Source organism: Coniophora puteana (assembly GCF_000271625.1).
Source record: "Coniophora puteana RWD-64-598 SS2 unplaced genomic scaffold CONPUscaffold_6, whole genome shotgun sequence".
Classification (NCBI taxonomy): domain Eukaryota; kingdom Fungi; phylum Basidiomycota; class Agaricomycetes; order Boletales; family Coniophoraceae; genus Coniophora; species Coniophora puteana.
The window spans coordinates 965911-978541 of record NW_006913058.1 but is presented as its reverse complement, the minus strand read 5'-3'; the positions used below and the strand labels follow the sequence as shown (position 1 = coordinate 978541).

Below are 12631 nucleotides of genomic sequence, written 5' to 3'. Positions count from 1 at the left end.
CATCACAACATGTCACGGACGCGTCTTGTGAGGGTTCCGAACTTCCACTCACCTAGCCTGTATACACCTGCACACCATCTATTTTCCATGGCTGAACTCCGACGAAAACTAGAGACCCTATGTGGAGGTGAGGAAACGGATACCTTCAAAGAGGCCTTCAATCTTTGGAACCTAGCCAAAACCAACACGGGTCCCGGGTCTGGCTACAATACTAAGGTTGGGCCCGATGGCTTGGTCGCTGTGTGTGCATATATTGCATCGCAAAAGTGAGTTTCATACATATTTATAAACCCATTTGTCTCATTTATCGTGATGTTCCGCAGTCAACACAATGATGATGTCGATGCGAGCACTGCTCGCAAAGTAGCGTGTGTCAGCGGGCAGACATTCCAACATGCGGTTGCCACTGTCCGAAAGGTCATTGCAGCCCATTCCTCCAGTCATTCGCATGAGCTAGACTATGATAGCTTGATCGAGGCTTATAGCTTGCAACTGAGCAACTCTGCTCTAAAGTGGATGGATGCGGCGGAAGACAAGATACCTACAGTCAAGATGACCAGGGAAAAACTGGGCCTCACTACGATCAAGTGCGCTGTGTTCCTGTGGGTGTGTCGAGTTATGGAGGTATGCACATAATACCATATATTCCGAGACTGATGACACTCATTGCTGAACAGGTCACTGACGTCACCGAGAAGCTGCTGGTGCAAAAAGAGCGCGCAGACCAACAAAAACTCCAGACTGTCCTCAAGATACTTGAGAAGAACGGTGATGAGCTGGCCGATGAAATCCGCGTCGCGCTCCAGATATCTCAGCCTTCCAGTTCAAGATCACCGAGCAAGTCCCCCTCGAAAGCAACGACGAGGTCGCCCACCAGGACGCCTGTCAAGTCCCCCATCAAGTCTCCAGTGAAATCGGCAATGAAGACAAGAGGACAAACCGCCACACCTTCGCGGTCTTCCACACTCAAACGAGCTATGTTTGCTCCGCCACGCGCCGGCGAGCTCGAAGATGACAGCGCCGCGTACCCTGAAACACCGACAAAGAGACGCCGCGTAGAACCACCGTCGAAGTCCACTGGGCGTGATTCACCATCAAAGACGCCCACAAACGATGCCAGTGACTCGACTGCGGCGTTTCGCCTTGCACTTAACGGCCATGCCCCTGCATCGGCGGCCGGCACAGCTGCTGCCTCTGAATCCGCGCCCACAACCCCTGTCACACCTCGACGCACAAAGGCTCGGAAGGAGGCTGAGCCGGCGACACCAGAGACACCGAAGATGCCAGAGAAGCCTCGGACCCGGTTCCGTCCCGTGTTTCTCGAGCATCGCCAGTGGCTGTCCCGAGGCCCTAAGGTCGAGGCATTGTGGAAACTCGCAGACGCGAAGCTTTATGGGACTCCGATAGCGATATGACGCTAGTAAGGCTGAGGCTTTCCCTTCCACAGATGTTTCCATCGCAATGCGAAATCCATGCTCGAGGAGACGAGGAACGAAGCGCTGGCTTCTTTCCTTTGATGGACCGGGCAATCCCAAGGGCGAAGTTGATCAGACCCTTTGCTTGTGTTTTGACTGGCAGTTCAGAATGACAAGCCGCCCATCGTTGACAATTTCATAGTTGGTTGGAACGTTCGTCCAGGAAGGGTCAGGTTGTTGTTCTCAAGGCCTCGTTGCATGCTTTGTTATCGCAAATGAACCTATTATGGAGCGATACCTAAATGTACACCTTTTCGTTAGGGTACATAGCTGTAGTTTGGGACTCTGATTGTTATTTTATGTCGAGGAAGGACTAGTACTAGGTTGTATCTTCCAAATAGTATTAGGGATCTGCCTGTACGGCGTCGTGTACAGGTATGAGCTGGAGTATGTCTAAGGGTTTAAGCTGGAACAAATGGGTCATGCAAGGTTCGGAATGTCCAAAATGTTGAATCTATAGGTTTCTTGTGTGAGAGCATGGCTGTGAAATGTGGCAAGCCTATGTCAAGCTCGTGGACTCAGGGGGTTCGCCATATATACTTCCCATAAACCAAACGCTGCGTCACGGCTGCTTTTAAACACTCCGGCCGCCGGCTCCGTGTTCGCAACCTCCACTGATCAGTCGTATTTCAGCACTCAGTAATAACGACCACTCGGTGAAGCGAGACGCAACATCCGTCTGAGCCATGCTCACGCTTTCTCGCCTTGTCCTTTTGGCAGCCCTGCCATTGGCATACGCCGTCCCGCCAACCGACATCATTCGACTTCTAGGTCCTCAGGGCGTGAACCTCTGGAGGCTCGACAAAGCTTCCCGCAAGGCTTCCAGCGTCGCTGATAACGTACAAGCGCCTGTCGCACATAACAATCACGCACAGATCACCTTCGGTAGTCCCGGCTTCGATAACGATGATGCGGTCACGTCGTCGTCGCAATATCCCGAGTTCCCGGACCAGTGGTTCAACCAGCCCGTCGACCACTTCTCGAACGACTCGGCGACGTTCGCGCAGCGCTACTGGGTCAATGCGCGGCATTACACGCCGGGAGCGGGTGGGCCGGTCATTGTGCTGGATGGAGGGGAGACAAGCGGAGAGGACAGGTTGCCTTTCCTCGACACTGGCATCGTCGAGATCCTGACGCGCGTGACGGGAGGCGTCGGCGTTGTCCTTGAGCATCGCTACTATGGTATGCTTTCTGTTGGTGCCTATCCAACCAACCTCGTTCAATGTGTTCTTTAGGGAAGTCCATCCCTGTGCCGAACTTCTCTACGGACAATCTAAGGTTCGTCCATGCTGTCCCTTCGCCAAGCTTGACCTAACCGTCACTATTCAAGATGGTTGAACAATGCCCAAGCCGCCGCAGACTCTGCCAATTTCATGGCTACCGTCAAGTTTGATGGTATTGACGAAGATCTTACTGCTCCGGAAGTCCCGTGGATATACTACGGTGTATGTATGCTATTCTGATGAGCTATGGTGTCTTGCTAATGGTGCATATAGGGCTCATACGCGGGTGCTCGTGCTGCGCATATGAGAGTTATGTACCCAGAACTCGTGTTTGGTGCTATTGCCTCCAGTGGTACGTCTTCTTAGTCAAGGCAATATGTATCTTAAACTGACGGCCTTGTAGCCGTCACCCACGCTTCTCTCTCGAACTGGGAATACATGGAAATCATTCGCACCGCTGCCGACCCGACATGCTCTCGTCATCTGGAGAACTCGATCCGTACCATCGACCATCTGCTTTCTATGCCTCATACGCGGCACGCGATCAAGGCCCTTTTTGCTCTCGGTGGTCTTGAACACGATGAGGATTTTGCGTCCTTGCTTGAGGTGAGTATTTTGCTCAGGTGATTTTTTCTCTCTGACTTTCTTGAAGGGCCCTCTTGGAGCCTGGCAATCGAAAAACTGGGACCCCGCCGTTAACAGCGAAGGCTTTGACGAATTCTGTGAGGCTTTGAATAAACCTATTCTCGGAAAGGTCCACGTTGCGGAGCTTCCTTATGAACACGAAGATCGTATGGTGGATCTTTCGGAGATCCTTCCTGGCCTCGCTGTGGACTTCTCAATCTTTAACTACGCCAAATATATCAGGGAGAATTACGTGTCAAGATGCGAGACCAACGTCGAAGAGGTGCGTTCAGCCAATTATTTCAACCTGACCGGTGTTGACGCTGATCCTTTCTCCCAGTGTTTTGGTACCTACGATGATTCTAAGTTCCAAGGTACCTCCCTGGACGAAGACTGGAGGCTTTGGCTCTTCCAGGTTTGCACGGAATGGGGGTACTTCTCGGTAGGTGAACAGATTATTATCCTGGTTCTTATCTCTAAACAACAATTCTAGACTGCGCCTCCGGATGAAGACCAACCTCGCATCGTGTCAAAACTGCTCACTCTCGAGTACGAGTCTAGAATCTGTCAACAGGTACGAACCTCAGTGGATGCACAGTATACGTCATGGCTCGTGGTCTGACGTGAATGTCGTCAATAGGCATACCCTCCCGGCAAACACATGGTTGTGCCCCCCATGCCCAACGTTACTGTCGTAAATGAACTGGGTGACTTTGCAATTGCAGCCGACAGACTTGCCATCATCGACGGAGAAGGCAAGTCATTTGCATCCGTTAGGCTCGGGGACTTCCATTACTGACACGGCATTCCGTCTTCTGTAGTTGATCCATGGAGACCATGCACGCCGCACAGCGAATATGCTGCTGACAGGGAAGATACCTTGATGAGGCCGTTCAAGCTCATACCCAGTGCGTTTTATCTCGCTGTTATCACTTGCTGTGAAAACGCAAGGCTAACATTAATTTGGTGAAACAGATGGTGTGCATCACTATGATGAATATGGACTAAAGAGCTTGGAGAATGAGCCCCCTGAAATTAGACAAATTCACGGCGAGATGATTGCGTTCGTGATGGAGTGGCTCAACAACTTTGATTTGAGCAAGAACGAATAAGACCTACTGTGTATTGACGTTACTATGTTTTCGGTTACTGTGTAAACATGATGAACATACATCCGGCAAACAAATCAGCGGTTGGCATAGCCCTACAAGATCAACGGTCTCAAGTCGGTGGTACGCGCGTACCTATGGTCATTGTTAGAAGGGGACCGGATGTGGTTGTCGGTGGGGTTTGTGAGAGCGGAGGAGATCTGAGATCCAAAGAGGAAAGGACCGAAGTGAGATCCATCAACAGTTCGCGCCACTCTTGGCGAAGCCGCAATTGGCGCTGGGCAGTTTCGGTGCGGTGCCTAGACTCGTGACCAGTCTCCCGAGACGCGTGCCTAAAGAGGCAACAGGCCATGGGGGCCTTCGCATCTGGGAGACTGGGAGATTTCGTCGACTCCCTGGCAGGGAGCCAACTGAGTTTGAATTTTGCCTCTGCCCGAGAGAAGATCGCCCCCGGATAAGGGAACTGAGCCCCTGAATTGCAGACGCGTCGCGTCTAAGTGCCGCTGCCTCCGAGGTCTATACTGTACATCGCTTCCTACATCGTCTCCCCCGACATCGCTACGTTATGAATATATTCGATCGATTCATCTTATCATTACTGTCCGATAATGCTCGTCAATCGCTCGGTGAGCTCTCCCCCACCTTCGTCGAGAGCCTGACACCTCAGCAAGCCAAGACTGTCTTCAAAGCCACAGCCTGATTCGATGCTCGGTATCTAGGCGAATGAAAAGTACGTCAGTTTCAGATCGAGGCCACTGTGATTATTATAGCTGGGAAGAACGTCGTAGTTCGCGCAGGAACAGGTAGTATAGCAAAACGCTTGCCATGATCCTGCCAATTCTCTTTGGCAATCCTTTGAAAATCGCGATCACTATCTCGCCTCTGAAACTCTTGCAAGCTAGTCATGTAAGTCTTTGTTTCGTCTAATCGATTCTTATGCTAAAGGGTAATCAGGTTTCAGAGTTTCAAAGTTTCGGCATCCCCACCATTCGAATAAACCAATATACCCCGGATGACAAGAACCTCTGGAAGGTATGTCTGCCGCTTGTCTCTGCTAGATCGCTTGCTAATCTACACAGGATATTCAACTTGGAGTCTATCGCAACATCATATGCGCCACCAAGCATTTTTTTAGATACGAAGGAGCCGTGTGAGGTCAAACGTCTCGACAAAAGTAGGTGTAGTTTCCCTGGTCGACTTGCAGAACAGCTTCGAAGATGCAGCCGTCATTTCTTTCCCCATAATAGAAAGTATATGTGGCATCGAATCATCCTCAAGCCTAGACTTCAGCTTTCTCTTCCAGAGAGGAATATCTCCGAGCATGTTCCAGAGAAATTCGGGTGCCCTGCCGCCTAGAAATTGAGTACAATAAGGCACGAGATAGGCTGGCTGAGACTTCGCCTGTAGAATCATAATCAAGACATCTGTAGCTGACTTGCCCGCCTTCGAGAACAGCTCCAGCCCAGTTTTGATGTAGGACTCCTCCAGAGAGCAACTAGAGCTGCGCTGAGAGATATGGAGATCGAGCGCTGTCATTTCCGTGTCAACCAGAGCCGTCGAAAGCTCCCTTAGTCTGATATCCTCAGAGAGCCATGCAGGGGGTGTTGTCCATTGCAGCGGCCGAAATACGGGCGGTAGAGGTGGTGGAGGCGGCTGGTAGTAGTTAGGATGAGGCCAGGGTAGTATATCTTACGTTCACGCAGGAGGGAGAGGGTGCAAATTGTTACATTTCATGGGCACGGCGCGTACAGAGCGCGACGCCGCCGACGCGACGCGAGACTACAAGTGCTCGATCGGCTGCGGTAATGCCGGCTTATCTAACCGATCTCCGACGCTTCTCGATGCTTCTTTACTGCCAATATTTAAACTCAGTTGGCTCCCTGCCAGGGAGTCGACGAAATCTCCCAGTCTCCCAGATGCGAAGGCCCCCATGGCCTGTTGCCTCTTTAGGCACGCGTCTCGGGAGACTGGTCACGAGTCTATGCGGTGCCAGAAGACGACAACCCTTGTCAACGCAATTGCACAATTGTCTCGATCGACGACAGCAGACGACAGCGCCGATGAAACCACCGAAAGCGGCATCTCAACCCAGCCTCAAGGCCGCTCTCCATCGATGGTTTCAGATCTTTTCAGATTCGCTGTTCTCTTCTCCATTTTTTGGCGTCTGAGTATGAGAACAAGGACCCTCACGATGTCCATGGAGCTGTGCCGGGCAGGGTGTACCTGAATGGACGAGCCAATAGGGAATCTGATCCTACGCAATCCGGCATCACTGCCCCATCTCTACAATAAGCACCAACACGGTTATGCATGTGCGCCTCCGTCGTACTCGTGCCGGACAACGATCATCATCAATGCCCCGTTATTATAAAGGGACAAACGCGTTTGTCGACCACTCCGCGTCAATCTTCCCCCTCCCCACCTCCGTGTCTCCTTCCCCTCTTCACATCCCGAAACTTTAGCCCAGCATGTCTTCGGGCTCAGGTTGGACCTCCCGCCTCTCCCTTCAGAGATACGACGAGCTATCGCCAGAAGAGCAGGTCAAGAAAGCGCAACATCGCGCAGAGCGCAAGCATGGACTCAAGCTCGTTATAGCCTTGCTTCTCCCCGTCTTCCTGGAGACCCTCGATTATACCTGTGAGTATCCTATGGATCCCACGCTAATGGGGCGCAACTGCTAATTCCTGATCGACCAATCCTTATAGTCATCTCCACCGCCCAAATCCATGTTGCTGTGAGTGATCAACTGATCAGTGGCGTTTTATCTTTTAATGACAAGGATGGTGTTAGTCTACATTCAACGATATCCCATGGCAAAGGTACGCCTGCCCGTGCCTCTACCATTGCAGTCCGAATTTGACTGTTTTTGTGTTTCCCCAGCTGGATCGGAACGTCTTATCTCCTCACCGCCTGGATCACGGTGCCGTTATGGACGACACTCGTAGTTGTGTTTGGACGATACCCTGCCCTGATGTTGTCGCTCATCGTATTCGGCGTCGGTAGTACGATAAGCGCGGCTGCGTTCGGTATGACTCAAGTGAACATTGGACGCGCAGTAGCTGGTATAGGTGGTTCTGGCATCCTGATGGTCAGTTTACCCTCTCTTTTGTTTGAGCTATTGTTTTGTCTGACAGCCGACACAATAGTCATACAGGATCATCGTCGCCGATCAGGGTGAAGCGATGCACCAGTCGGCTATTGTCATCATGTACGGTCTCGCCTTCGGAGTCGGACCCGTCGCCTCGGGTTTCCTCGTGGACCTCAATTTCCGGTGGATCTTCGGGTTCAAGTGCGTCATTAATGTTGTGTTTCGTGACAAGAGCGTTCTGACGTGTGCCGCCGGTCTAGCTTGCCGTTCGTCGCAGTGTCCATCGTACTGGCTTTCTTCTTTGTCCGTAACGTCGCCAAAGGCTCTGATCTCCCACGGTCGACTCTGGAGAGAATGTCCTTCCCCCAGAAGCTCATGATCTTCGACTGGGGCGGCGCTATACTCGCGTTTTGCGCCGGTATACTGCTTCTTCTTGCCCTCGCTTGGGGACCTCTCGATGGCTTCGTCACCGGACGCTTCTTTGGGACGCTCGCCGGCAGCATTGTCGTTTTCGCGGCATTTATGGGGTGGGAGCTCTTCCTGACCTCTCGCAGGGGCACAGATTCGCCACTCTCCTTCGTCATGCGCATCTTCCCTCTGGAGGTGTTCAAAGATATTACTGTCGTCGGGATGGAACTGGCAAACTTCGTCTCGGGCATGTCGCTTTATACACTGTTCTTCTTCATCGTCATCTACGGTGTCCTTGGCCAGAGCAAGTCTCTCAGCAAAGTGAATATTGAGCTGCTCTTCTATGTTCCCGGAATGGTAAGTTTAGGTCCTTGATCTGCGGGTTCAAGCGATTCTAATATAACCGTTTAGATGGGTGGACACATGATCGAGAGGGTTCTGCAAATCAGGAAAGCACAGGTGCGTCCGGGTCAGTGAAGGTGTGATGATGGGCTGATGGTACCTACAGCCCCGAGTTGCCGTTAGATTTGGCCTGATTAACACCGTCGTCGCCTACATCATTATGGCCATTGGCATGCAAAGCGACAGCAGTGGAATGCAAGCTGCGTATGTTTTCGGTTTGAGGATGTAACTCGTTCGACACTGACCGCCATTTTCAGGTCGTTGGTTCTGTTCGGTCTTGGTGGAGCCCTTACAATTGGACCGTGCATGGCGATGCTTAAAGCTGTGGAGCCCGACATGCAACAACGCGTTGCCCCCCTCATGCCCCTCGTAAGTCCTCTTCCTCTTGACCTCACGGCCCCGTGCTGACGCGATACAACAGTTCCGTTCGTTGGGTGGTTTCGTCGGACTCGCTCAGTCCTTCGTTATCATGAATGCCAAAGCCAACTCTGACATCAAATACAACGCATACGACAACCCGAGTTTGAATAGCACTGTCACTGACGAACTCAAGCGCTTTGCTCAATTGGGTGGCGTCGATTCACTGGACACATTCTTCGCTCTTGCACCAGAGATCCACGACATCGTGGAGAGCTCATACCGTACCGGCATCCACTGGTGTTTCTGGGCTTTGCTTCCGTACGCTGCGATCGCGCTCGCGGTATCCTTCTTCCTCGGGAAGGTCCCACCACCCGAGGAAGCCTCGTCAACAGAGCTGCTCTCTGGCAAGACCCAGAACGTCAACGAGTCGACGAGCACGCTCCCCGCTCAGCAAAACAGCCCTTACGGACAACAGAGCGGATACGCCCAGGCGCCCATCCCGGCCAGCCCCCAGCGGCCCGCAGGCGCATCGCTCACGCCGCACGACCGCGACTACAGCGAGACGCAGGAGCACGAGTGGGAAAACAGTGGCAGCGCGTACCAGGGCGCTGGCGGGATCGGCGGCGGAGCACCCTACGAGGATCCTTATGCTCGCAATCCGTTCCATGATCCCAAGTATCATCATCAGAACCAGGGTTTTGAAGAGATGAGGGTGTAAGGTCGCCGGGACTTGTCGAAAAGTTTTTAGAAGGAGCTATTGGTGGGGGAGTCGCATGGCCTAAGGAGGATGCAATAGGCAATGAAGATCTAGGCGGGCAGTTGTGGGGCCCTTCGGACAAGCATATATCGTACATATTGTTGCTAACTTTCCATTCAGTTAAGTTATAATGTTGTCTCTGTTTCCTTGCCATCTTGTACTGCGTACGGCTTGCAATTCACGAAAATGATGAATTCTGCAACCTGGAGTCATTTATGAACTCAGTGCGTCGGCTGTTTCAGTTGTGAGACATCTATTAGCCAAGCTTTTGTGGGATTTATACGCGGTACTACTAGTAGGACTCGAGGAGTGTCGAGGACGTGAAGGTTTGACGTATGATGTCACGAAATGGTCACTTCGCGTCTCGGAGCATTCCGAAGAGCGTGTTCGTCTCCACTCATTTCCTTTCAGATCAACGTCAGTTCCGAGCAGGCATTCATCGACATCCATTGTGCCACAAGGTCGAGCTCTAGAGCGCGTGGATGAGTCTGGGGCGTAGGCAGACTTGCGGCTCTTCTCTGAAAAGTTTGATCTCGGCTGCAAACATGCTAACCGTGGGCTCAACTTGCTGCGCAAAGAAGTGACCACATACAAGTGTCGTTGCAGTTCGCTGCAAAGATGGCTGGAACTTTGGTGATACAGACACCGATGATCGGGCGAGAAGTTCTAGCCGCTTGGCGATGACATGGGACACAGGCGTCATTCCCGGCGTCCTTCCTGCCTTCCTCCCATTTATGCGATTGGCGCATATATACCACACCCCTCGCTTCTCGCATTCCTCTTTACGATGTTCCTGCGGTCGACCGCGCTCGGCTCGTCAAACACCGTTGCTATTGTGTTTAGTCCCCATCTGAACCTCAGCGCGACGTTCATTCCAAACATACCTACAACCATCCACTTTCTCGGTCGCTTCGTCGCGCCCTTGAAGCATATACTCACCTTCCCATTCTTTCCATGAGATGGTTTCACCGCTCTCTACCAGCAACTTTCGTTTTACCAGCTAGCATGGCCAATGCGGCCCACTTGCGCATGTCCGGTACATCGCTCGACTTCAATGCGCGTCCTCAGAACTTGGCGTCCATGTCCGGCTCGTCAAATCTTAGCAATGTCGTCAATATGCGGTATACAGTCAATGCCACGCTGGGAGGAGAGTCGGTCACCCTCATGGTTGATACGGGCAGGTAAGCCACTGTGCTTTTGAGTGATCGCCTCGAAGAGCCTATTTATATCTCTGGCAGCTCGGATTTTATCGTGACGAAGCAGATTCCCTCCGCAAGCGTCGTGAATGAGCAGTACAATGTCACGATTGAGTATGGAATAGGGAAAGCTGCTGGTAAGTGAGTGACGCAATGAGTATATGCTTGTTGAGCTCATTGTCTCCGTAGGAGGAGTATATTCTGCTACTCTGGATCTCCTCGACACTTCTATTTCCAACCAGTACTATAGTGCGTGCGCTTCCCTGGATATGCTTTGAGTAATCTAACTGTGTTCCCAGTGTACGATCCGAGCTCGCAGGCAGCTGGCGGCACGGATGGTCTTCTTGGTCTCGGACCAGGCGAAGGCTCCATGATTCTTTCTCAAGCAAACAATAATGCAACTGCTAGTCCGCCGATCGATCGCATATTTGCCATAAACAACAACACGGACAACTATGTCGGGATACACCTCGGACGTAGCAACGACACAAACAATGCCTACCCCGGAGACCTCACAGTGGGCTCACCTCTTGCCGACTTCTCCAACGTCCTCAATCAGCCAAAGCTGGAGGTTACTCAAGTGCAACAGAGCATCCGCTCGTACCAGCACTGGCAGACCTATCTGGATCAGGATGGAATCAAGGGACCCGACGGCACGCGTATTCCCATGAAGTCCAGAGTGACTGGCTCTGAACACCCCAACAAGGCCAACGTCATGCTTGACACTGGCTACACCTTTCCACAAGTGCCCGCGTACGATATTCACGTCTGTTGGAGGTTGAAAATTAACTGATCATACTGTATTCCTAGTCATGTCGCCAAGGCTCTCTACCAGGACATACCAGGAGCTCAATTGCAGAATACTACCATCGCTTCGGGGCTCTTGTGGACGCTTCCATGTGATCAGAAAGTATCCGCTTCGTTTTACTTCGCGGGCGTAGAGTTCCCCATTCACCCGCTGGATCTCAACTTCAAGCCTGTGACCACGGACGTTGTGCCAGGCACGAATGTGGAGAATGCTATCTGTTATGGCGCAGTGAGTTGCGGATCCCTCAAACGTTCGAAATAGTAAACTGACATGAATTCAGTTCCAACCGTATGAAGGGAATCTCATGGTCGATGGAGTCATTGCCTACGACATGATTCTTGGGATGGCTTTTCGTAAGTTAACTGCCCCAAGCTGAGCAAGAATTATCTAATTCCCCCAAAGTAAGGAATGTGTATATGTCCATCAATTACGGCCCTCCCTCGAATCTCAACGGTGCCCCTACTCAGTCGTTCATCCAGCTACTCCCCATCACCAATGCCACGCAAGCCTGCGGGGAGTTCTATCAAGAACGCCAACCAGATGCCGACATTGATAGCCTGTGCAGCGACCCGACACCGTCGAAACTCAAGATCCCGGCATGGGAGATTGGCGTCATCGTCGCGGCATCCATGGTATTCCTTCTCACTATCTCGCTGTGCTTTGTCTGCTTCAGACGTTCCAAGCAGTTCAAACAGCTGAACTTGCCCAACAAGCGGCACCGCGGAAAGGGAATGTTTCCCCAATTCCGATAAAGACTAGGCATTTTTCACAATCATTATCAACTCTCAATCAGGACATCTATCGCTCAACACCTCAGTCGACGCTCATACATTCATTTTTTCACATCTATTTCTATTCCTTCTTCAAATCAACGTTGCATGGTTCCAATCATTCTCTCGTTTTGCATACCGTACGATCTTGCTTAATTGGCTTACTGTAGATTGGTTTTCATTCGCAATTCACAATTTCAGGAATATTCAGTGTACCCGGGCATCTTCGCATCTATTCACGATATCTCTGTATCATTATCTCACAACAAGGAACAGTTTTCGATACTTCTGAATCTACTCTGAATAATTTCCTTGATTTTGGCACAGACGACACATGTTTTGTCCAAGTGCTGAACGTGCTAACGTTATAATCCCTATTGGTCCTTTTTTTTTCAAAGCATTCCCTCTTCG

The 12631-nt window shown here is 51.5% G+C and overlaps 4 protein-coding genes across 4 annotated transcripts; all 4 read left to right on the top strand.

The window, feature by feature from the left end:
- Window positions 1-42: 42 nt before the first annotated feature.
- On the top strand, window positions 43-1868 carry CONPUDRAFT_165413 (uncharacterized protein). The gene is made up of 3 exons (XM_007770418.1): window positions 43-266; window positions 324-624; window positions 678-1868. The coding sequence occupies exons 1-3, from the start codon at window positions 88-90 to the stop codon at window positions 1413-1415; spliced, it is 1218 nt and encodes a 405-aa protein (XP_007768608.1). The 5' UTR covers window positions 43-87; the 3' UTR covers window positions 1416-1868.
- Window positions 1869-2078: 210 nt separating this feature from the next.
- CONPUDRAFT_144086 (peptidase S28) lies at window positions 2079-4527 on the top strand. The gene is made up of 11 exons (XM_007770417.1): window positions 2079-2657; window positions 2711-2753; window positions 2806-2920; window positions 2972-3050; window positions 3102-3304; window positions 3351-3605; window positions 3663-3764; window positions 3816-3896; window positions 3963-4077; window positions 4144-4230; window positions 4298-4527. Exons 1-11 carry the CDS (start codon window positions 2162-2164, stop codon window positions 4432-4434), a joined length of 1713 nt encoding a protein of 570 aa, XP_007768607.1. The 5' UTR covers window positions 2079-2161; the 3' UTR covers window positions 4435-4527.
- Window positions 4528-6881: 2354 nt separating this feature from the next.
- Window positions 6882-9669, top strand: CONPUDRAFT_124189 (MFS general substrate transporter). Its single transcript, XM_007770416.1, has 10 exons — window positions 6882-7068; window positions 7137-7165; window positions 7222-7250; window positions 7312-7519; window positions 7578-7720; window positions 7780-8284; window positions 8339-8386; window positions 8436-8533; window positions 8587-8698; window positions 8751-9669. Exons 1-10 carry the CDS (start codon window positions 6900-6902, stop codon window positions 9405-9407), a joined length of 1998 nt encoding a protein of 665 aa, XP_007768606.1. The 5' UTR covers window positions 6882-6899; the 3' UTR covers window positions 9408-9669.
- Window positions 9670-9971: 302 nt separating this feature from the next.
- On the top strand, window positions 9972-12355 carry CONPUDRAFT_104427 (acid protease). Its single transcript, XM_007770415.1, has 7 exons — window positions 9972-10627; window positions 10685-10779; window positions 10832-10891; window positions 10942-11395; window positions 11453-11678; window positions 11731-11803; window positions 11853-12355. The coding sequence occupies exons 1-7, from the start codon at window positions 10401-10403 to the stop codon at window positions 12200-12202; spliced, it is 1485 nt and encodes a 494-aa protein (XP_007768605.1). The 5' UTR covers window positions 9972-10400; the 3' UTR covers window positions 12203-12355.
- Window positions 12356-12631: the final 276 nt, after the last annotated feature.